This window comes from Protomyctophum parallelum, assembly GCF_964188405.1.
Source record: "Protomyctophum parallelum genome assembly, chromosome: 12".
Lineage (NCBI taxonomy): Eukaryota > Metazoa > Chordata > Actinopteri > Myctophiformes > Myctophidae > Protomyctophum > Protomyctophum parallelum.
This window is the reverse complement of record NC_139712.1, coordinates 37,226,266-37,252,091: the sequence shown is the minus strand read 5'-3', so window position 1 is coordinate 37,252,091 and position 25,826 is coordinate 37,226,266. Positions and strand designations below refer to the sequence as shown.

At 43.1% G+C, this 25,826-nt stretch overlaps 1 protein-coding gene across 1 annotated transcript in view; it reads left to right on the top strand.

Annotated features, from left to right (window-relative positions):
- Nucleotides 1–2,116: 2,116 nt before the first annotated feature.
- dlec1 (DLEC1 cilia and flagella associated protein) overlaps nucleotides 2,117–25,826 on the top strand; it is a gene marked incomplete at both ends in the record, with an annotated part of 52,836 nt that continues 29,126 nt past the window's right edge. The window contains 19 exons of the mRNA XM_083777775.1: nucleotides 2,117–2,227; nucleotides 2,345–2,485; nucleotides 3,643–3,799; nucleotides 4,389–4,499; nucleotides 4,592–4,782; nucleotides 5,037–5,263; nucleotides 11,735–11,819; nucleotides 12,901–12,988; nucleotides 13,267–13,440; nucleotides 13,774–13,910; nucleotides 14,241–14,333; nucleotides 16,056–16,146; nucleotides 16,529–16,691; nucleotides 17,658–17,850; nucleotides 18,205–18,281; nucleotides 18,652–18,808; nucleotides 19,079–19,172; nucleotides 19,286–19,416; nucleotides 19,895–20,050. Of these exons, the coding sequence (XP_083633901.1) occupies nucleotides 2,117–2,227; nucleotides 2,345–2,485; nucleotides 3,643–3,799; nucleotides 4,389–4,499; nucleotides 4,592–4,782; nucleotides 5,037–5,263; nucleotides 11,735–11,819; nucleotides 12,901–12,988; nucleotides 13,267–13,440; nucleotides 13,774–13,910; nucleotides 14,241–14,333; nucleotides 16,056–16,146; nucleotides 16,529–16,691; nucleotides 17,658–17,850; nucleotides 18,205–18,281; nucleotides 18,652–18,808; nucleotides 19,079–19,172; nucleotides 19,286–19,416; nucleotides 19,895–20,050 (2,577 nt within the window). The remainder of the gene's footprint in view (nucleotides 2,228–2,344; nucleotides 2,486–3,642; nucleotides 3,800–4,388; nucleotides 4,500–4,591; nucleotides 4,783–5,036; nucleotides 5,264–11,734; nucleotides 11,820–12,900; nucleotides 12,989–13,266; nucleotides 13,441–13,773; nucleotides 13,911–14,240; nucleotides 14,334–16,055; nucleotides 16,147–16,528; nucleotides 16,692–17,657; nucleotides 17,851–18,204; nucleotides 18,282–18,651; nucleotides 18,809–19,078; nucleotides 19,173–19,285; nucleotides 19,417–19,894; nucleotides 20,051–25,826) is intronic.

The window sequence follows — 25,826 nt, the reverse complement described above, 5'->3', positions numbered from 1 at the left end:
AAACTGACTTATTTAATTAACTTTTGGGGTTCTTAAAATAACTTCACAGCATTTTCACTAATCTCACTTTGTCCAGTTATGGTCTAAAATGATACAGTTTTTGTTTTTATTTAGTGAGACTCCTTTAGTCCTTTGAGAAACGCTTCATAGATTTGCTTTTGCTGCATATATTTGGCACACAGACCTGCGGCCTGCTTCATCAGAATGCAAGCAGACTGAGACAGAACCTTGGAGACAGGACCCTCCTTGTGCTGCTGTATTACAAGACTCTGCCTGCCTGTTCTGTCCGACGAACTCTCGTGCTTGGGGTTAGGCCTTGTGAAATAACAGTCTTGTTTGGCAAAAACCACGAGGAACTACAAAGTGAACTCAACAATTGCCTCTTTGAGTGACCCACTTGAGCACATCATGAACATGATGTGAGTTAGTCAGCAGAGTCAAGTATTTTGTTCCCGCCCGGTGTTGTTTACGATACTGAATGCCCTACACACATTGCAGAATCATTGTCTTTTTGCATGGCTGTACATGTTGCCCAGAGGTCTTCAATTACAGAGGATCTACGTTTACGTAAAGGTTGCACAAGTGCACAACAGCCCACATATCATCACCTATAAGTGTGTTGGCAATAGTTTTCAGACACACCCGGTTAAACACCATGGCACTCAGTCACAGCCAGGTGAGACTATTCTTCTTCTTGCATGCATACAATTCCATCAATGCAGGATATACACTTTAAACATTCTCTGTTCTCATGCTACTTTCAACATGGAGGTTGAGCTCCACTGAGAAACAATCTCAGTGAAACATGCTACAGTTTATAGGTATTTGTGATGCCAAATATTCTCCCCTCAAGCATGTTGCATCTAGCATTTCAAGTCCGCCTCTGGCTTATAGGCTACTGCATTAGGCTGACTGGCAAGCCTGCACAGAAAGATCATCCTATTATTATTTTTTGTAGGGTTCAATCATACTTGCAAGATATGGGGGAGCCATACCTTTGGTTGCTTTGAATGCCAGCATCAGAGTTTTGTATTCTGTGCGGGCAGCGACCGGGAGCCAGTGGAGGGAGCGGAGCAGGGGGGAGACACACACACACACACACACACACACACACACACACACACACACACACACACACACACACACAGTACAAAAGTAAAAAGTACTCATGCAGAATGTCCCATTTCACAAGTTTTCAAATGTATAAAAAATCGTTTGAAAATAGCAGATCTACAAGCTCACATGTGAAGTTTTCAGATAGCCTACCGTAATTGTTGAGGACTAATATTTGCCTCTCCCTTAGTGGAGTAGAAGTTAAGTTAGTACAGAAAAATGAAAATACTCCTGTATCTACTGAGTAAAGATACATGGTTAATTTACACCACTGGTTAATTACAATCCAATAATATGATTATGAAATAGTATTGCATTCTGCCAAACTATTACAATTTACAATTTACAATTTAGGCATTAATCCAGAGCGATTTACATTAACCTTTGGTATTCACTGTAAGTATACTTTCTGCAGGACTTGTAGCCTACTTGTAATTCTGAAAACTGTTAATAAATACTTCAAACAAACAAACAGCTGTATTTCTACATTGTTGTATTGCTACTGTATTGTATTGAAGTAGCCTACAACAATTCTTCCACAATTGGTGCAGGGCCAGGCAAGCCCTTTTCATGTTTATTTCTTTCCTATGTGCATGTGCCTTTAAGAGACCGTTGCTATGGCTACCAAGTGTCTACAATCATGGCTGACAAGCAACAAGAGGGTGATTATTTAAAATGCCCTACTACAGGTTTGTTTTGTACCTCACTGAATCTTTGCTACTTGTGTCTAAGCCATTTAGTAAAAATATACAATTTTGACTTAATGCGCATATGCATAAAGTTGTAGTTATAGCCTATTTCTTTATTCATTGTAGACCAAATACCACCATGGTTGTGTGTGTATAGGCTTATTGCTAATAAATGCCTGGCTGAATGTTTCTCTCAAACTAATGGTTTAAGATAATTCTATTTGCTATAATGTGTTCCTAAACACTGTAACAGCTAATGAAATGCAATAGCCTAATATGAGTGATGGAAATACTAGCTCTGGGACTGTGCTAATATGCTTGTAGTCTACTTTACAGCAACCGTGCTGGAAGAATCTGAGACAAAACCCAAAACAGGGTTTGATATGTCCATGCTCCGCCATAGACCTAATTCAGAAAAAACACAGGTTAGAATCACACAAAAACAAAAACAAACTTTCTGGTTACCGTATTTAAAAGATATTTATACTGGCAAACATTTCCTTTGCAGCTAACCGTCCTAACATTTCCTCTCCATCATATAGGATGTTTCTCACGTGTTGGCCAGCATTTTCAAGGACCTTTACACAACAGAGGTCATTGGAAGAGACATATCTGCCAACCTCGCCAAGACGAAGAGGGGAGGCAGTGACTACCATGACAAATATGTTGAAGAACTCCAGCAGGTACAGTGTGTAGTCCAGGGTTGCCCAGACTTTTTTGACTCGAGAGCTAATTTCAAAATAACCAGCGCAACAAGATCTACCCACCAAAAAATATGATCTCATTGCTATATATATATTATATAATAATAATATTTGAAAGAACATGACAAACACACTTGGAATGGGAAATATATGGGGGGGAAATGGAAATAGTTTTTGTTTATATTTATTTTATTTAAATTGTATATGTTTTAGGGCCATGTCATGTGGTCTACCACCTGCACAGCCTTTGTGATCTACTGGTAGATCGCGACCAACCTTTGCGCACCCCTGGTGTAGTCCATGTAGCCCAGTGGTTCACCCCTGGTGTAGTCCATGTAGCCCAGTGGTTCACCCCTGGTGTAGTCCATTTAGCCCAGTGGTTCACCCCTGGTGTAGTCCATGTAGCCCAGTGGTTCACCCCTGGTGTAGTCCATGTAGCCCAGTGGTTCACCCCTGGTGTAGTCCATGTAGCCCAGTGGTTCACCCCTGGTGTAGTCCATGTAGCCCAGTGGTTCACCCCTGGTGTAGTCCATGTAGCCCAGTGGTTCACCCCTGGTGTAGTCCATGTAGCCCAGTGGTTCTCAAAGTGCGGTCTAGGGACCCCCATGGGTCTTTGACGTGATTCCAAGTGGTCCCGATACAAGCTCATAATGTGTAGATTGGCCATATCATTTTTGTATTATTTTGTTATTTTACAAATATTGGCAAATCTTTATGGGTGTCAAAATCTTTTAATTTGTTTTCTTTCAATAATTGTATTTTCCTTTTTCACACATTACCTTGACTGATACATGACTCACCAGGCTATAAAACAGACAACATCTAACTCTATCACAAACTAACATGCATACATACATCATCTACTTCTCAATACCTAAACCCTTTGGGATTCTGTCCCTTGGGTGTCACTTGGCTCCCAAGTTTGCAAACCACTCTTAACAATATTTCAGCATAGTCGTCTTCTCCAATATATACTACAAAATCTTTTCAAATGGGGATATGGCCTAATACTAGGTGGGGATCCTTGACATGGACCACTGATGTAGCATACGCATACCTAATACCTATCAAAGACAATAGTGTACATTTTACAATGTAAAGGATATACTACTATGTGTTTATTAATTTTATTACAGGCCCATACTGAATACACCCAGCGTATAAAAGAGGCAGATATGCTGGAGAACCATATAATACAGGCACGGCTTCGTGCCACAGCCAAGGAAAACCAAGTGCACGAGAGAATGTTAGAGGAGGTGGGAGAGACGTATGAGCAGCTGGGGATCCTTCCAGGTGAGATGCAAACTGACTTATGGATTCATGTATTTTATATTGATCTCTGCTATAAATGTACTGTACGATACTATAGTACACTGCCTAAGAGTTGTATTGTAGTGTGCTGTATCAGTATCACTGAAGATATTTGGGAAGAAGAGACAGCTGTGGTCTATGTTCTTAATCTGGCAAACAGACTCACCTAAATCTGGATTCTTCCTGCGTTCCTTCCTCTGCATATATGCGTTCCTGGTGTTGTTATGCACTGTTTGCTGACTTTGCTCCCACCGCCACCCCAGCACCGCCGGTGGGCTCTGCTATTTCTGTTCCCCATGGGGGGGTTGTTATTGTATATCTGTCTCCCTGCTCTTAATGGTTAATGATGGTTGTATAATTGTGCCGAGCAGGGAGGAAAAATGTAGCAGAGCCGAACGCCAAGATAAAATGTTATGCACACGTATTCTCATTCTATAATAAATATTTGTGACGGATCTACAAGCACACATCAAGTTCCGCTGTGTGCAGATGTTTGCCTATTTTTGCCAAATGCTTGCTCGCCTATTATGACATTAAAAAGCTTCTGTCATTTCATCCCTTAATTCTTCAGCCAGATCAGCATTTGTGAGGTGTGTGGACAACGATCTACTCAAAAGGAACAATCTGATTTGTCCTCAGGACTACCTGACGAAGCCAGCTCCACTTGTGGAAGCACCCGCAGGTTGCTGCCTCGCTTTATATGACATATAATTTGTAATATATTGACTAACATCCCTATAACATTGATTAACTGTTTTCTTTTGTTCTTTTCAGTGAAGTCCGACCCTCACTATGCAATTCCTACTTTCACTTACGAAATGCATGTTTGCAGAGAGCCTCAGGATGACGATTATACACTGATTCCGGGGGCAGAAAACGGCAACCTTAACCAGGAGAATTCCGAGTCCACCCTGACCCTGGACGCTAGCTCAGACATTGACATGAAGGGTAAAACACCCCGTGAGGTGAGCAGTCAAGATAACAGTGACTATGTTTTTAAATTGATTAGAAAACATGCATAACATGAATTATGATGTTTCTTACAGGTTAAAGAGAACCAATGTAAGATAACATTTAAAAAACATCAAACAGTAACACGTTTCTAAGAATTCTGGTAAAAGCTTGAATATTTTGGGCAAAAATTAAGTGAGACACTACAGTATTAAATGGAGGGCGTCAGTTGTTTCCCAATCTATATTTCACCTCCCTTGCATTTCAGGAACCTACCCGGGTGCGTGCCAGGCCAAAGTTGGTTAATAAGCTGTGTACAACGAACATGGCAGAGAAGGGGGACATACTTGAGAGTCTAAAGGACCGACACCGCTTCTTGCTCAACCCCCGATTCCTCCCCCCGAACGTGCAAGCGGGAGGGAAGTCCCTCATCTTCCCTCGCATCAACAGAGCTGAGAAGCCAGTGGAGGGGAAGGAATCGCTGCTGGATCAGAGGTACTGTAATTTGTGATTACTGATCTGTGATTACACCTGGAGTCTCAACACGGGAAACAAAACATCTATACTTGGCAAAGTGGAATTGCCCCTGACCAAGGGAGTTCTAGTGCATGCGTTCTGCAACAGGGGGTCTGGGAACCCTATGGGGTCCTCAGAGTTACTGTCTAGATTTGGTCCGCCAAATCTTTGGGTGATAGGATATTGTTTTTTATATTAACCACTTGAATCCTAGCGTCTCTATTCTGAGGGGAACTTTAGCCAAAAATAGACGATCTACAAGCTCGAAACACTTCGCAGCACGAGTCACTGATCATAGTGCTTGAAAACAATTCTATGAAGCTATAGGCTCAATTAACTTATGTAACCTAAATAGCACTTTATGACTTAACAATCTATAGTGTATACACATTCGATAGATATTCCACTATCTATGCAATTTTGGAAAGGCTTAATCTGCAACACAATTCATATAATGTAGTCTTCATCTCTCTCTCAGCTAGGGTCCTTTAGCCTGGAACTTCTGGCAGGGTTACTCTGCTACACAGAACAATGTTTTTGATGCTGGATACAGCTACAGCCCTTTTACCATCAGTATCATAGTGTCTATGATGATCCAATCATGACATATTGACATCACCATGGGTCATATACAGTATCATATAGAAAAGGGTTTCATATGTACAGTACACTTGATTGAACACAAAAGCATACGCTCAGGTAATCCTTCTCTCGTATCGCTACCCAAATACAAGCAGCCTTTCCCCTTAGTCTGAGCAGTGGCACACCTTTTGTGCCAAAGTAATGATGTGTAACATGATCGTGACAGTAATAGTCCCAGCACGATGTCATTTCTCCTACCGCAGGCAAGTTCTTCCTCATCGTGTTACCACTGGTGTTGTTGTAATGATGGGCACATTATACTGTATCTGACCTATAGATTATAGTAGTTGAGAGCTTATTAACACCAAATAAAAAATACAGTTTCACAGTGGAAATATTTTCTGCTAAGTTGTTCTCTAAAGGTGCAATAAGAGATATAAAAAGTGTCAATAGTACTCACGGATCAAACGAGATCAAAACATGCCAGAGATTGCCCAGATTGTCTTTTCTTTTTTTAAATTAATAATCTGCTTATAAAAATGAGATGCTATAGCATGAACACTAGACCTACAGTATGCCACACCAGCATTTCACTGCACACATACTTGTGTGAGGAATGAAATCTCCTCAATCATAAATCTATTCATAATCTTGATGAATAATGGTCCCGAGACTCCATTATGATTGATGTGTGTTGGTATCCAGGCCAGACACAATGCAACATCCCAATACATGGAGTGGAATCGCTGGCGTCAGACAAATCTTAGGACCACAACAATCTGCCATCTGACTGTCACATTTTCAATGTCCTGCAAGCTTCTACACAATACACTCTTCACAGTTTGTGTGCATGTGTGTGTGTGTGTGTGTGTGTGTGTGTGTGTGTGTGTGTGTGTGTGTGTGTGTGTGTGTGTGTGTGCGTGCGTGTGTGCGTGTGTGTGTGCGCACACAGGTACGCACACGTACACACATGCAAGGATTATTATTATTATTATGTCCCAGAGAGATATTTCATTTCACAAGCCTGTTCAACAACACAATCAAAAAATACAACACAACATGAAGACAACACATACAGTAGGCCTACTGTATACATACAACCAACATGTCAGCGAGGCAGTTTGTTTAGTGCTGCAGTGGCTGCTGAGTGGACCAAACGGCTAAAACAAACCTTTTCCCATGCATCTCAAAGTTCCATAACTCCACCCAGATTGAATGATTGTAAAGTGACGGTTGAGGGGATGATCAGTGTCATTTACCATAGTGAGTGCGAAGTCGTGTGATGGTTTATTATTCATATCAGAAAGTATGTGTGTAGGCCAATAATGTGGGAACTTAGGAAGACCAATATCTATAGAGATAGATATACTGTATATGAATGCCAGAAACAGGCTTGGTTTACTTCTGTCTTAGAAAGTATAAACTGAAATGTACTTTACTAAACTAAATTGATTTTACTACCTAAATTGACCATGCTAACTAAATTGACTTTCAAATGGATCTCTGATACTACCTGCTCATGTTCTGCTTTTGGCCTTATGGCATCCATGTCAATCCAATCCTCCAAGCATATCATTGCTACAAATTATTTGCAAATATGATGTCCTCTCCACGGGATTTGGACACTGATGAAGAGAGGCCTTCTGGCTGCATAAACAAGCCATATCATGCGATCAGGATATGGTTCATAAAGCTAGGCGTTTGTTCTCCAGTGGTGGAACAAGCACATACCCAGTAAAAGCAGCGAATATATCAAAGTAAAAAAATACCTACAGTAACAAAGTAAAAGTACTCAAATTGTTCAAAATGTGTCGTTTAAAAAATAGCAGATAGCAGATAATGTAGATAGCATAGTGTAATAATAGATCATTGTCATACTTATTCAGAAGAAAACCTGGAGACTTGACATTCAGTAAGTGGTTGTTACTTATGATCAAAATAACACATTTGTCCGTGTACGGACAAATGTGACCCCTGTACTTTCCACCACAGAGAGGGTTTTAGTTAACAAAGAGGGCGATTCTTGTTGCTACTGACACACTGTTGACCACAACTCTGGTGGCGTATTTTATTCTCCAGTTGTGTCTTGTCAGCATGCAGGGCAGGCTTTATCGCTGCTGAGAAAATACCCCTGTGAATGCTACATATGTCTCTTTGTGCATTCTGCAGCACATATTGTATACAATTTGTTTTAATGACAAATTGACCCTTGACATTCCTTCCTTATTTTGGTCAAACTTGTTATGTTAACATTGGTTGCATTGAATATGTACGTAACATGTCAAAGCTAATGTAATTAAGCTTAATTCACATCAGCAGCCATGCATAACGGCTATATATGTTTTTTGTGTGTGTGTGTGTGTGTGTGTGTGTGTGTGTGTGTGTGTGTGTGTGTGTGTGTGTGTGTGTGTGTGTGTGTGTGTGTGTGTGTGTGTGTGTGTGTGTGTGTGTGTGTGTGTGTGTGTGTGTGTGTGTGTGTGTGTGTGTGTGTGTGTGTGTGTGTGTGTGCATTTTCCATGTTTACCTGTGTGTGTATCTACTCACTGTATGCGTGTACATTAGTATTCATTGTCTCCACCAGCCGAAGGCATGGGGGAGAGTATGTTTTGCACTCCGTCCGTCCGTGTGTCCGTCCGTCCGTCCGTGTGTCCGTCCGTGTGTCTGTCCGTCCGTGAGCAGCTAATCTCGGCCACCGTTAACCCGGTCGATGCCAAATTTTGCACACACACTCCCTGGATGCCAACCATGAACCTCTGCCCCAAACTTTCCAGAACGGCCTGTTATAGCGCCACCAGGAGGCCGCTTTGTGCAAAACAAGTTTTTGCACAGTACACCTACAGATTGTGTCCAAACATCACGCAAATTGGTACACAGTCTCTCTAGAGCCATTCAACCAAACCGGTCTTTCAGATTTCTCAGACTCCTGATTGGTTAAGATTGGCTTCCAAAATTCACAGGAGTGCTCAGTTTCAAACAAAATGCTGCAAATCATGAACACATCGCGTGATTTCCGTGAAAGTGTGCACCCACATTCCCACTAGGCCGAGGACGAAATGCCACATGAACAATTTCAACTCAGCCTCAAGGTGGCGCTATAACTGGCCCAAAAGTGTTTTTACCTCTAACTGCACGGATCTGTGGATAACTTTGTATGCCAACTCCCTAGAGGCCAAGGAAAAACCTTTGTCTGGAATTTTTCACATCTGCTCTTTATAGCGCCACCAGGAGGCCGACATATGTAAAACACATTTTCTATTATTACTCCTTCACATTTTATCCAAATTTCACGCAAATCGGTACACAAGATCTCCATAGTCATGTGATCAAGACAGGTTTGTTTGATTTCTCATATTCCATCCTGATTGGCCACGATTGCCTCCTACAGTTTTCAGGAGTAGCAAATGGCCACAACTCCTCAACGCAGCGTCCGATTGCGATGAAACTGTGCACGCATATTCCCACTAGGCTGAGGAAGAATCCTGGTGGAGACCTGTGCCGATTGGCACTTTATCTAGTTAGTTCTTGAATGTCATCATTTTAGGGGAAACTTGCTGCCTTTCATTCAGTCCATTTATTTTATGGTACCAAGGCCCACTGCAAAACCACCACTTAAGGGATTAACGAGATTTGATTTTCAACACATACCTGTAGTATAAAATGAATAAATTCATTCAAAATGCTATTCATTTAGCAAAATAGGCCAAAATATGACAGCACGATGGCCATGGAATTCCTGCCCTGTTACATGCTATCTCCTTTTTCCACATTTTGAAACTACTACATACTGTTCACAAACCTGTCTGTAATTTCTACTCGCCACCTTTTAAAAGAGGGGATATATATTCCACACGTATAGCCTATGGACTATGAGGAGTGTTGATGCCACAGTCATATTCTTCTGGAACAAAATACATGCCGGTAAATAAAAATGTAGTTTATAACTTATACAATTGGGGTGGTTGTGTTTTGTCTCTCGATCTGCATGCTCTTCTATTGAGTGAAGTTTAGTACAGGAATAGCTTTAAGATACAGCTTCCATCTTTCATTACTTGTTATAACAAGATCTCTTTCCATGGCGTCTTTTGAAATGCTGGAGATTGTTTCACATGCTGTGATACAAATCTATCATGTGAAATAAGTCTCTTTGACTCAGGGAGTTAATTGTGTTAAAATCTGAGGGAGGTGGAGTAGATTTAAAGTTTGATATCTTTTTGCTATTTTGAGACTTTTTTTGGGGGGCTAATTTAAAAGGCCCTGTGCCGAATTACTGAGCTTACTGAAGGAAATAAAGAAAATCAGTAATATAATTCAGTATAATGAATAAATAATGTTGCCCCATAAGAATAGACTAGGGTATGCGCATGCATAAAGTGAATGGCAAATCGAGTGGCAAAGTGAGTTTAACATTGTTTAATGCAAGCATATTGGACTTTTCTGTTTTGATGTATGGGCTGTCAAGGCCAGAAAGTAGTTTTTTGCCACTCAGTAGCTTAGCTCAGTAGGCGATCCCGCATAACTTCCGGGTTTGATGCAGGTTTGATGATGATGTCACGTGCATACCCTCTATACAGAAATTCAATCAAAGACAGTAACCAGGCAAAGACTGTATAAAAGCGGTGCTCAATTTCATGGCAGCAACACGACTGCTATTATAGGAGTTATAATATATACCATGATTTAAGAGACGTTTTATTTGAAAAAATTCAGGATAAGAACCCAGATCTGTTTTGGATGTTTGAGTGTTTTATGTTAAATTGGTTGTTCAGTAATGAAGTTTTTGTTTTTGGAAAATGTATAGAGAAAGCATGGCAGTTACGTTGGAGAACGATGTATCCATGAGTAACTGTCTATTTGTGTATATGTATTATTATATATGTACAATTTTGTGAGTGTCTTGTAAGCCCGTGCGGGCTGGGCATCTTATGATGTAGGACACTTTAATAAAAACTCTATCTATCTATCTATCTATCTATCTATCTATAATTAATGGACAGAAAGGAGGTATACTCCCGACCAGTGGGAGGCAGCAATGTGCCGGAAGGCATCTAGTCTGCCGGAAATTTCAAGAAGAAGAATCAAAGACAGTGGTCGATCTATCTACAGGTGGTGCCATAGATATATATAAAGTATTCAGGCTTTCTTATATATATCTATGGTGTCATGCCTATAATCTAAGTGTCATGCTCGTAGAACGCAGTACCACGCCGTGGTCCTGGTGCCAGTAATTATTTTACGTGCACGCACAGGGACGGAACGGAAGAGAAGTCAGGTAGTCACCACCAAGACCAGTCCACCACCCCCTCCCCCATGAGTAATACCCAGTGGTCTAGGTTTACTAGCGCGGCTGGCGCCCACCTCACACCGTGTGAAGTACCGTGCCGAATTAAAATGGCCACTACTTTGCATAACAACAACAACTGTTTATACCTGAGCGGTGACTGTGAGCGCACGTAGCACGGTAAGCATGCACACTTGATTTACAGCAGTGTGGAGTCTGTGAACTGCTATGGCTCCAGTAGGCTACTGCTCCATCAAAGAACAGTTACGTCATTCGTCCAAAGCTAGCCATGGTTCATGACTCTCGTATTCATCATGTCATGTTTCAGGGCTAGTCCAAAGCAAACTTTTTAGTTTCGCTAGTGTGCAGTAAAAAGATGTTTGTCTGACTATTTTAAGTCTACTTTTGTGTGACGTTCCGTGGCATAGTGGCCATGGCTGTCATGGGCTGGCCATGGCCACTATGCCATGGCTGTAATACAGGTATGGGCGTGTATCCCACCTTACAGTACTGTACCTCTTATATGCATTATTTACCTGTGTGATTATCTTTAATACTAAATGCCCTGTTTCGTTTTGTCTCCCTGACAGCTCCACAAACGAGCCTGTTCCTGTCTTTCTAGCAAATCCACCAGTAGTGGTCTTCACTAGCTATACTGTCGGTCAAGTGTATGAGGTAAGTTCATGTTTTGTCTGATACCAGGCAAACGTCACATATAGATCGGTCTACAATAATGCTGCCAATAGAGCACCGAAGTCTGACGTCAATATAGGTAGAGGGCGCAGATCCGCGGGTTCGTAGCCTACTTTTTATTTGCATTGTAATCCCCATAGATCGCCTCATATAAGAACTGTGTTTGAAAAATAAACAAATCATCCAGGCCGCTTCACTCATGGATATGAAGAATCAACTGATTGAGAGAAAACGCTATTGTTACTGCTACTGAATTGTAGACAGGGGACGAGCGAGTGATGTCAGGACTTCGGCGCTCTATAACCTACTGAATTTGTGTATATTGTCTACTACTTGAGTTGGTAGAAAGACACTGAGATGTCAGCCCGACATGCATTGATGTGCTGTTCAACCTGTGTGGCAAAGGGAGGGCAGGAGTAAAACAGTTGAGTGTCACCAGCATAACAGCGATAAGAGAGTTTTATGGAAAAAAGGAAGGGGTGAGTACAGAACCCTGGAGAACTCTGGTCACAGAGGGATGAAAGCAGACCTTTCCATAAAAACTAGTAGCGAGCGCTACCGCGCCACCGAGTGGCGTGCTACAAGCTTGTAGATCTGCTATTTTTGAAAAATCGTGAAAATGTGGCGCATTTTTGGGGTCCTTGACATGAAATATTTAGCACCACTGATACAGAAACATGAGGTATTTTAGAAAACATTTTTTTAATTTCGACGTCAGGCCTAAATGGGTTAAACATCAGAAAACAACTCATGCTTTGCTTGGAAAAGAATAAAGATAAAACTTGAGGCGTGATTTAAACACCATGAAGAATGGGGGCTTGTTTTATGAGGCATTCCAAAGCTTGGGAGCTGCAACTGAAAAAGCCTGGTTCCCTCTGAGCTTCAGCCTGGTTTTTGGAACCACCAGGAGAAGCTGGTCGGAGGACAAGGGTCCGTATGGGAACATAGGGTTTCAGCAATTCAGAGAGATAAATGGGTGCCTTGTCTTGTTACGTGCGTATTAATATTTCCTGACATCACTTAATGTTCTGTCTTTTGTTCTGTCATTCTTCTTTCCTTTCAGACCACAGTGCAGCTGAAGAACTTGACGGCGACTAGCCGCCATGTGAGAGTCATCCCTCCCAACACTCCATATTTTTCCATCGGTCTGGGTGAGTTCCGCCTTGCATCCTAGTGAGGAAATCCTGCTAAATAGGCCATACCATAAATGGTCATCAGTGATGCAAGAGTGTTTTTACAGATGCACTCAATGGAATGCAGTCAGTGGTTTGCGGCATTCACGTGCCACAGCCTGAACCTGTATGGCCATACTGGTAGCACCTGTAACAGACACTTAAGTGTCGGGTGATGATGCGCTGTTCAAAACTGAATGTAGACCGATTTAACATAAGGAGAAAAGATTAACAGTGAGCTGCTTGCTGTCTGGCAGGCAGATTCCCCGGCGTGGGTGGCGTCGTCGCCCCAGGGATGAGCTGTAAGTACACGGTGCGCTTCGCTCCAGACTCCCTCGCAGAATATGAAGACTTCATAGTGGTGGAGACTCAGGCTCGCTACCCTCTCCTGGTGCCCATCAAGGCCCGGCGACCTCCTCCAGTACTCACCCGTGAGTCAACGTCCTTGTACCATCTTGTACCAACAAAAGGAGTTGAGAAAATAAAATAAAATGAAAAATATGTCATGTATACCCTTATACACATAACAATACATACAATTTAACAAACTTGCAAAAATACACACATTATACTTCCTTACCCTAACCAGAGCGTGTACAAATCTAACCAAATGGACCCGCCGTGAGGACCTTTACAAACCTGTAAGGGCCCAGAGGGTCCCTGGACCCCACTTTGAGAACCACTGCTATGCATGATATAATCTTGTCGCTGCTATCCGCTTATCACATGATGTATTATTGACTTGTTTACTGAACGCCCTGCAGTGCCCAGGGTCCTGGAATGTGGCTACTGTCTGGTAGGAGGGGTGAAGTTCGTGGAGCTTCTGTGCCGTAACGATGGCCTCAGTGCCGGTACCTTCTGCATCATACCCAAGAGTCAGTGGCCAGCCTCTAACCTGCGGGTAAATCTCCACAGGACGCTATTTTTTCTTATATATATTATACTATTTAGACTGATGATAAACTCTCTCTCTCTCTCTCTCTGTCTGGCATCTGTCTACATACTGTAACATGCTAACAAAATTACATTTTAGCCTTTGCATAAGCCTGCAAGGTCTTCGAGGCTAAGGCAAACTTGCTGCATCATAGCAATGACACTGCAGACCGAGAAACATAACATTACGCTTTAATCACCACCCTGTGATACCAAAATACATGAGCCAACATCCTTTGCGGTCACGTGTTGTGCTTGACCACTAATGGTCGGTTTTGTCATTTCCTTCTATTTCTAGTCGGTGGTAACTGCCTGCTTCGCGGAGCAGCCGCCGTTCGCAGTGAGCCCCTCACTGTTTGAGCTGCAGCCTGGTCAGGCCACCTTAGTGGAGGTGAGTTGGGTGGTTAGAATGAGCTGTAGTCTGGCCAGGCCACCTTAGTGGATGTGAGTTAGAATGAGCTGCAGTCTGGCCAGGCCACCTTAGTGGATGTGAGTTAGAATGAGCTGCAGTCTGGCCAGGCCACCTTAGTGGATGTGAGTTAGAATGAGCTGTAGTCTGGCCAGGCCACCTTAGTGGAGGTGAGTTAGAATGTGCTGCAGTCTGGCCAGGCCACCTTAGTGGATGTGAGTTAGAATGAGCTGCAGCCTGGCCAGGCCACCTTAGTGGAGGTGAGTTAGAATGAGCTGCAGCCTGGCCAGGCCACCTTAGTGGAGGTGAGTTAGAATGAGCTGCAGTCTGGCCAGGCCACCTTAGTGGAGGTGAGTTAGAATGAGCTGTAGTCTGGCCAGGCCACCTTAGTGGAGGTGAGTTAGAATGAGCTGCAGCCTGGCCAGGCCACCTTAGTGGAGGTGAGTTAGAATGAGCTGCAGCCTGGTCAGGCCACCTCTGTCGAGGCCTCAGTGGAGGTGAGTTAGAATGGAATGTTTGAACAGTTAACTAGACTAGACTAGTGTTGTGTCTTGTATGTGACAAAATAAATCTAAATAAAGTATGTAAAAAAACAACATCGACTAGACTAGAGGCTCCGCTCTATAGGAACCCCATGCAGAGATGTATGTATTTGGCCTCAGACCCACAACTGAAAAGAGTTTGGGCCAAGGAAGCCTGCAGAATTTAATAAATAAATAGGAGATGTGCAAGCTCATATGAGCTTTTATATCTGCTACTTTTGTATAAAATATGGTTAAAATGATTGTGACACAGTGACACTTTATTAACAAATGTGGCTGGGGACCCCCAGGAACCACCCCAAGGAACTTGAAGGGGTACCCGGACCCCACTTTGAGAACCACTGCTCTAGGCCAGTTTTTCCGGATCAGGCCCATTTTTGGAATGTTGGAAAAATATGTTTGAACCGCTAAATCTGCCCCATCCCCAACATTCAATAAGTAACTAAAGTTGATCCACTTTGTGATGTCAGGAGAAGTAGTCCACCTTGGTCAACCCCCCCCTAAAAAAAACTGTACTCCTTTTCAAACAAGAGCTCATTCATTGTTCAAGGTCTCCTCGTAGATATGGAGGAAACAGTGTATTGTTTAAGGTCTGTGAAACGTTTTTTTTTAATTTATTCATCCAAAATTCATTCTCAACATGGATAACAGTATAATAAACATGCTTCAGGTGGGGGTTCTATTTAGATATTATATAGCCTACTATGTGGGACTATCAGTCAGATACTGTAAATTATTTACCAGATATTACTGGCAGTTGGTAGACCAGATCTGGCCCCAAGTGCAGCCCGTAACGATGCAAAAAATGTTTAAAGTCTTAAAATTGTCCTGCCAAATGCGTTATCGGTATATACGTGATATTGCATTAATTGGATTTCTGTTCATGAGGTAATTGTTTATCCCTCTAAATCATGAAGGCTGATTTGAGACAACAACTAGGCTAAGTAGAATAAATAAATCATGAAGGCTGGCTGATTTGAGACAATAACTAAGTGTCCAAAAAAATGTCATTACTGCACTGTGGCTTTGTATAGGGCTGTTTTTATGCTGCTGAGTTTAGCAACCTCGCACATCTTGATGCCCGACTTAGCTCAAATACAATTAATATTTATATGTCTTCTCTACTGGCCCCTGTTCTTTTTTATTGTGCTGTGCTATCCAGGTGGTCTTCTTTCCCACCAACGCTGAAAAGAGCTCTCAGGTCTTCACTATTGTGTGTGACAACTGCCAGGTTAAAGACATAACCATCCAAGGTGAAGAAGCATGGAGTTGTCTATTTTTTGTTATGCTAGTCCATAATAAGGCCGTTCTCACACTCAAAAGTAGCTGATGTACAAGCTCACAAAGTCACAAGTGAGCTTGTACATTATCTGCTATTTTCTGAAAGCCATTTTAGATTGTTGCGTTGGCTATTCAAAAATATCTGATATAGCTCATTTGTGCTTCTTTGAAGTTTTTTGAAAAATCTCAAAATTGTAAGAACTACTGATTTAGAAGGAATTTGTAGAATCGGCCTCGTCACTTAATGGGTTCAAATTAAAGACAGTTTGAGAACCACTGCTGTAGTATAATGGTGTAGTAAAGTGTATTCATTGGACTCTTGTGTGTGTGTGTGTGTGTGACTGTGTGTGTCAGGCGAGGGTCAGCTGATTGCTCTGGACCTAGTGTGTGTATCTGGTGAGCAACAGCAGCACATTGTGGGAGAGCTGCACGACCTCACAGCCGAGCACTGCGTCCGGTTTGGGCCCTGTAATCCCCACACTCTGCAGCACAAGACGCTTGTCATTAGGAACAACACGTATGTTTGGTTCAGCGCTGGAAAGTAACTAAAGTAGTTTTCATGTCAACGACCCCCAAATTGATATGTATGTGGCTGCTTACCCCCATCTGAAAATCATTTGTGCCAAGGAACCAGAAGAGAAGATTTATAAATACAATAAAAATCACACCCGTAAAAATAAATAAAACAAAAGAAAACAAAAATAGCAGATTTACTCACGCATAGAAAAAGCACACGCTCAAATGTGCATATGAAACTTTGTCAGACAAGAGGAAGTTCTCTTTCCCACACACACACACAGCTTTTCTTTCATATGAATAGATCATATTCACATGTTGGCAATTTTGCTCTTATTCAGACCCATCTTTTTTTTTTTTAAGATATTTTTTGCGGCTTACGCCTTTTATTGATTTTTGAAGGGACAGACAGTAGGCTGACAGGAAACGGGAGAGAGATGGGGGGATGACATGCAGTAAAGGCCGTGTCGGGCTCGGGAGTCGAACCCGCGGCACACTGCGACTGGATTACCAGTCAGGTGCCCAGACCGTTACGCCACGGCCTGGGCATTCAGACCCATCTTGACGGGGCTGGAGTCACTCTGTGGTCTATGTACCGCCACAGAGGTCATTGAGGGGGTTCCAGGGAGCCACTAGCAATATTTAACCATATTTTATATTACAGCTGTTGGCCATTCATGGAGAAATATTCCCACACAATGCTCTTGCTCAGCAACCTCAATTTTATTCGAGCTTCAGCTATTCAAAATTTGCCAATGTTGTAGATCTGCTATTTTTGAAAGATTTTGAAAAAAGGGTTATTTTGTTTTAATTCCAACAACACAAATCTTCTCTAATGGGGGTCCCGCCTCCCGGCACAAAATCTTTTCAATTTGGGCGGGTAATTGACATTGAAATGTTTGAGAGCCACTGATCTGTGAGACTTCTCTGTGTGCCTCTCCATTCCTCCATCTCTCTCTCTCTAAAGTCACTTGGAGCTGCCGTTCCACTGGCAGATCATGCAGCCCAACCTGCATGCCCTGCTGCCAGGGGAGGCCCCGGAGCCCTCCCACATCCACTTCCACCCGGCCACAGATGACGTGTTCTGTGTCAGACCCACAGTGGGCCTTCTGGACGCCGGGCAGGACCACGAGTTCTTGTTTACCTACTTCCCCAAAGAGGTACCGTTAAGTGGACGCTGCTAGCAAGAAGTCATGTTTATTGGGGCACAGTGGGTCGGTTGCGACCCATAAAAATGGTTGTGTGACACAAAAATGGGTCCCGGTCCACTGTTTGGGAAATTAGTCTAAAAACTGTCTTTCCACAGAGTCTAAAAACAGTCCTTCAACACGGTCTAAAAACTGTACGTGTACTGTACTGTACACATAATACAAGTGTTTACTAAACATTCTTTGCATTACACACACACACACACACACACACACACACACACACACACACACACACACACACACACACACACACACACACACACACACACATCATTCACAGCTCCCTCCCTGTGTTGTCTTTAGCTGAAGAATCACCACAGTGTCTGTCACCTTGTGTTGAGGGATATCCCACAGTTGCCCTCGGAGTACAGTGAGACTGGGTAAGTCCTTCAACACTGTACAGCAGGGGTCTTCAACAGGGGGTCTGCCAAATCTTTGTGTGATAGGAACTTGTTGGGCTTTTGTTACATTTACATGAATCCAACGATAGTGCTGTCAAACAAGACCAACATTGTACTGTATCACACGTTGAGTTTTCTCAAGGTATCTTAACCACTTTATACCTGGTGTCGCTATTCTGGGCATGCCATCATAAGGAAAGTTTTTCAAAAACATTCTAATTTTGTACATAATTTATTTTTAGCAAAACTATACAAGCTTTGTAGATCAGCTATTCTCTGCTTTTTTTGAACAACACTGTATTAGTATATAATTTTGTTCAACTTATTTGTTTGCATTCCCCTTCTCTAGCTCGTCATCACAGCCCCAGAGCGCGGTGAACGATGTCATCGTCATGGAAATCGAGGTGAAGGGATCAACCGAGGCCCACCAGGTCCTACTGGAGCCCTACGCCATTCACATCCCTGGAGAGCTCTTCATCGGCACAACCACTCACAGGAAATTCAGGGTATTATTGTAGGCCACAGTGCCACTGGCAGTTTACTGATATTAAAGGAGTGGTTCACCCAAAATTACATTACACACCCCTGAGCCAATAATTTGAAATTATTGGCTCATGCAACAAAAACAAAACAAATCTCCATGAATTCAAGGATTCATCGGTTGTGTAATTGACAGAAAATAAGTCATTTTAACATTTTTATGAATGCTTCGTTCTACTCGAGATGGTCTCAGAAATCACTCAGTCATATTCTCTTGTTGTGTCTTTGTGTGGAAGATGTGGAATCACAGCAAGTCCTCCATCTGCTTTCACTGGGACAGGATGAGTGACTGCCACATAATAGAAGTAGTGCCCTCCACTGGCGAAATAGGTATATTGCACATTATACCAAGATATGATGCATAAACAGTCTCATTTACACGTACTGTATATGAAGGTACTTAAAGTTTATTGGGTGACTCGTGTGTGATTTCTTTGGTTCAGAGATGAACGAGTGTGTGGATCTGGAGTTGGTGGTGACCGGAGGCAGACCAGAGAAGCTTGTGTCCAGGCTGCTGTGTCATGTGGAACATCACCACACGCCTGTCACTCTGGCTATGGATGTCACCTTCAAGGTATAAGAGCCAGTGAGGGACCCATTTCACAAGTTGCACCATATGTTATACCACATGCTCATAATGCGTTGCATCGTGAGCTTGTAGATCGGTTATTTTCAAAACATTTGGATCTTTTTAAAATAAATTTAAATACTTTGGAAAAACCTTAAAGGAGTAGTTCAACCTTGTTTGCATTCCTGAGCCAATTATTTGATGATTGGTGTAGGAATCCCCATGAATTCAAGGCTTCATGGGTTGTGCAATTGATAGAAAATAAGTCATGTTTTAGGTGAACCACTACTTTTACAACACAAATATTTTCTTATGGGCGTCCCTGGCACAGAATCTTTCAGATGGAGGTCCGCAGGACAATACACTTGAATTGGGTAGTCCTTGACATGAACATGCCAAACCACTGGTTTATAATACTGTGCAGATTCATGTTTCTAGGGATGTGTTTCACTCTATAATATGAGCTTTATGTGCACTTGGCCAGGGTCCCCAGGTGACTGTCAGTGTCCCCAGCCTGGACCTGGGGCTGCTGAGTGTGGGGGAGGAGGCCCAGGCCACGGTGCTCCTCACTAACATCACCCAGGTGGAGGCCTCCTGGAGCCTGGAGGAGAGGAGCGTCCCTCACCACCATCCCCCACAGGTCAGTGCTAATTAAATAACCTGTTAATGCGCCACTTCACCCATTTTGCAACCAAATCTTATTTTAATTATGTTTTGGAGACAAACACTTTCCTGGGGTTTTTTATGTGGGTAATATGTGTTTTTAGATATTTTAGTATTTCAAAGTGTCTGTGATGTCGTCATGGACTACAATTGGACTACAATTCCCATAATATTCCCATATAATGTTTTTTGACTAAATAGCGCCCCCACCGGTTGCCTTAATTATGCCACAGGCCCACAGCTGTGTGTGGAAAGACACCAGTAGAGATACAGATTTTCAACAGCTCATACGCACGCACGCACAAACACACACTTTATTATTGAATTATTAGTTTATTTTGAACCCTGCGCTTGTTTGTTTGAAACCTTTATTTAGTTTGTCTGGATTCTGGAGCCTGTTTTTGTTTGCCCCGTTTACTTGAAACTTTTACACATAACTCACCCACGATACAACTTCTGTCCTGCCATAATCAACCGGTTGCATTCGTCGAGAGTCATCAATCAATGTCAACAAACGGTGAGTAAACAAGACAGCCCATGTGTGAGCTTGTTGTACCGTATTTCTGGCATAAGAAAGGCATATTGGCCCTACAACACTACAATACCAAACTTTTACAGAAAAAGATAATACAATACATTACAATACAATACAATAAAGACATAAAAATGAAAATGACAATACAAACGGGGGAAAAAGAAAGTAAGACAATGCCATTGAACCTGGGTAATATCAATTTAAACACTATCCAGGGAAAGAAAAAGACGAAAAGAAGTATGTTGCGCTCACACCACATTGGGATCGCTGACAGCAATATGCATTATATATCCTCCCCATTTACGGATATATATCTCAAACCCTCACCCTAACCCTAACCTGTATCTGTATGCTGCAGGGCGCGTCCTTGGGGTCCAAGACAAATTTCTCCTTCGGGGGACAAAAATAAAGAAACCTTGAACCTCCCACGGGGCAGAATACCTAAACCTAACCTTAACACTCTCCCAACCCTTATAATAACGCACCCCTCACCAACCTTAATGCGGTCGTTTTAACGCAGACCTCACCAAACTTAATCCGGTCGTCTTAACACGGACCAATGCTATGTCTAACCAAAGTATGCCTCCTGTCTGTCAGACCTCCTATATGCGATTTCTTCATATGCCGCAACCCTGCCAATTTCCACAAACCACTCTTGAAACGAGGGACTCCCCGCCGCTTTCCAACCCCTCATCAAAATCTGTCTACCAATCATGATAGCCATGAGGATGAAATCTACATAATCACAATGAGCAACCTGCTTTGGGTCACCCAGTATATAAAGCCTAGGGCAAAAGGGAAAATCAAACTTTCTAAGGTAAAATTATGAACTCTCAAATTTACTAGATCGTGTGCAGCACTAACTTGGGTACTGCTGACAAATGCCACTTTAACCTTTAGCAGGCCAGCCCTACTAGAATAAACACCACAGCAGGGCATTGTAATTCTCCCTTCCTTGTGTGCGCGCGCGGGGCCGCTGTCGGCTATAAAAGACCGACGGGCCCAACTTCTGTTGCTTACGGCCATACCACCCTGAACACGCCCGATCTCGGAAGCTAAGCAGGGTCGGGCCTGGTTAGTACTTGAATGGGAGACCGCCTGGGAATACCAGGTGCTGTAAGCTTTTTCCTTTGCCACACTAAATGAGAAACTGCCATTTTTGGCCATGATACAATATTACTAGATCGTGTGCAGCACTAACTTGGGTACTAGTGATCGACCGATATGGTTTTTGGCCGATATATCCGATCACCGATTAGTGGACAATCAAAAAGCCGATAGCCGATATTATGAGCCGATTAATTAAAGTTAAAAAAAATATTTTTGTTGGTGCAAGAAGCACCAACATCGTTTCAGTAACACTTCCCCCTCCATCAATTGCAGCTTTTTTTTGCTACAGTGCAAACATGTACTGTAGCAGCATATATATATAATTTTCAATATCTATCTATCGATCGATCTATCTATGAATGCACCAAGTGTGTGTGTGTGTGTGTATGTAATTGTCCAGAACCGCGCCAAAAAGGCCTCTGCCTGGGATCTGGACCGGGCCCATGCCCAGCGTCCATATATGGAGCTGGCCTGTTCTGACCTCACAGCACTCCATATTTGGACCTGATACAAGACAGAACTCCACAAGCTGGCAGCATATACTCCCTATTTGGGCATGCCTTACAAAGAACTCCATATATGGGCATAAAAGGGAGACAGACATAATATCTGGGTGGGGCATTCATTTACAACTTGCATCATACCAAGTAGGTCAGTGCCCAATGGGCTGTAGAGGCCCTACGGGCACCGTTCTAGTTTTATCAAAACCGGATTTTCAATGAAAGTGGTTGTTTTACCATGTTTGGTTTGGTATATTTCATGAGAAATATAATAATCGGTCGTTTCTTTCCGATTATTTGTTTTTAGCACCGATACCGATATTAATTAAAATCATGAATATCGAAGCCGATAATCGGTCTATCACTATTGGGTACTGCTGACAAATGCCACTTCTAACCTTTAGCAGGCCAGCCCAACTAGAATAAACACCACAGCAGGGCATTGTAATTCTCCCTTCCTTGTGTGCGCGCGCGGGGCCGCTGTCGGCTATAAAAGACTGACGGGCCCAACTTCTGTTGCTTACGGCCATACCACCCTGAACACGCCCGATCTCGTCCGATCTCGGAAGCTAAGCAGGGTCGGGCCTGGTTAGTACTTGGATGGGAGACCGCCTGGGAATACCAGGTGCTGTAAGCTTTTTCCTTTGCCACACTAAATGAGAAACTGCCATTTTTGGCCATGATACAATATTACTAGATCGTGTGCAGCACTAACTTGGGTACTGCTGACAAATGCCACTTCTAACCTTTAGCAGGCCAGCCCTACTAGAATAAACACCACAGCAGGGCATTGTAATTCTCCCTTCCTTGTGTGTGCGCGCGGGGCCGCTGTCGGCTATAAAAGACCGACGGGCCCAACTTCTGTTGCTTACGGCCATACCACCCTGAACACGCCCGATCTCGTCCGATCTCGGAAGCTAAGCAGGGTCGGGCCTGGTTAGTACTTGGATGGGAGACCGCCTGGGAATACCAGGTGCTGTAAGCTTTTTTCCTTTGCCACACTAAATGAGAAACTGCCATTTTTGGCCATGATACAATATTACTAGATCGTGTGCAGCACTAACTTGGGTACTGCTGACAAATGCCACTTCTAACCTTTAGCAGGCCAGCCCAACTAGAATAAACGCCACAGCAGGGCATTGTAATTCTCCCTTCCTTGTGTGCGCGCGCGGGGCCGCTGTCGGCTATAAAAGACCGACGGGCCCAACTTCTGTTGCTTACGGCCATACCACCCTGAACACGCCCGATCTCGTCCGATCTCGGAAGCTAAGCAGGGTCGGGCCTGGTTAGTACTTGGATGGGAGACCGCCTGGGAATACCAGGTGCTGTAAGCTTTTTCCTTTGCCACACTAAATGAGAAACTGCCATTTTTGGCCATGATACAATATTACTAGATCGTGTGCAGCACTAACTTGGGTACTGCTGACAAATGCCACTTCTAACCTTTAGCAGGCCAGCCCAACTAGAATAAACACCACAGCAGGGCATTGTAATTCTCCCTTCCTTGTGTGTGCGCGCGGGGCCGCTGTCGGCTATAAAAGACAGACGGGCCCAACTTCTGTTGCTTACGGCCATACCACCCTGAACACGCCCGATCTCGTCCGATCTCGGAAGCTAAGCAGGGTCGGGCCTGGTTAGTACTTGGATGGGAGACCGCCTGGGAATACCAGGTGCTGTAAGCTTTTTTCCTTTGCCACACTAAATGAGAAACTGCCATTTTTGGCCATGATACAATATTACTAGATCGTGTGCAGCACTAACTTGGGTACTGCTGACAAATGCCACTTCTAACCTTTAGCAGGCCAGCCCAACTAGAATAAACGCCACAGCAGGGCATTGTAATTCTCCCTTCCTTGTGTGCGCGCGCGGGGCCGCTGTCGGCTATAAAAGACCGACGGGCCCAACTTCTGTTGCTTACGGCCATACCACCCTGAACACGCCCGATCTCGTCCGATCTCGGAAGCTAAGCAGGGTCGGGCCTGGTTAGTACTTGGATGGGAGACCGCCTGGGAATACCAGGTGCTGTAAGCTTTTTCCTTTGCCACACTAAATGAGAAACTGCCATTTTTGGCCATGATACAATATTACTAGATCGTGTGCAGCACTAACTTGGGTAGTGTTGTCACCATACTGGATTTTCAACTTCGATACGATATTTGGAAAAGTATTGATATTTCGATACCATTTTCTATACCACGCAACCACAGCGATTTCTGAGGGTTTAACATTTATTACAAATAAAAGCTGTGCAGTCTTATGCACTTTCATATTTTTTTCAACATTTGTATTATCATTAGGCCTATTATAATTATTATACATAATAACTATGGATTATAAACCAGTAGGCCAGGCCTGCACATAAAAGTAAAGTTGTGAAGCACAACATTTAATTTCTTTCTGACCAGTCAACCACAACATCTTGGTTTCTATTCCTTATTCATAACTATCTTTATCATTTATAATTATAAAAAATAAATCAAAATAAATAAAGTTTGATAATCTATTCAGATATTATTCAATGCATCCTGTCTAAGGCCAGCCTACTCAAACTATTATTATTTGTATTAGTAGTATTATTAATATCGGGAATCACACACACACACACACACACACACACACACACACACAGCAACCGATTGCAACGTTAGCTTGCTAGCCTAGCTATATTGTGTTCACTGTTGATAGCTTTAGCTAGTTAGCTTATCGCTATGACAGCAACAAGTAGGATGTAATTGTATGCAGGTTTGGCAACTGTCCTCTTTAGCTCTCCGTGTACATCGGATTACATAAAGAAATACGAGCGACCAGCTAGTTAAAGAAGTAAGTTAACACAGCGAGGAGACAGAACTTGTCACAGAACGACAATGTCTGTAGTGTGAGACTGAGTGCTGCGCAGCCTGCAGGCTGTGCGCTCTGTCTGAGAGAGTCAGGACGGCCCCTCCCCTCCCTCAAGGCTCAGTTTGGAGGGGGCTGTACTCCCTTCTGAGCCTGTGTGTGCGCTGCGGAGCATGTCTCAACAAACAGGAGGACGGAGCCGGCCAGTATCGATACTATGGAAAAGTCATATCGAACAGTTTTAATTTTTCAGAATCGATATTTATCGATATATCGATATTTTCGACAACACTAAACTTGGGTACTGCTGACAAATGCCACTTCTAACCTTTAGCAGGCCAGCCCAACTAGAATAAACACCACAGCAGGGCATTGTAATTCTCCCTTCCTTGTGTGCACGCGCGGGGCCGCTGTCGGCTATAAAAGACTGACGGGCCCAACTTCTGTTGCTTACGGCCATACCACCCTGAACACGCCCGATCTCGTCCGATCTCGGAAGCTAAGCAGGGTCGGGCCTGGTTAGTACTTGGATAGGAGACCGCCTGGGAATACCAGGTGCTGTAAGCTTTTTCCTTTGCCACACTAAATGAGAAACTGCCATTTTTGGCCATGATACAATATTACTAGATCGTGTGCAGCACTAACTTGGGTACTAGTGATCGACCGATATGGGTTTTGGCCGATATATCCGATCACCGATTAGTGGACAATCAAAAAGCCGATAGCCGATATTATGAGCCGATTAATTAAAGTTAAACAAAATATTTTTGTTG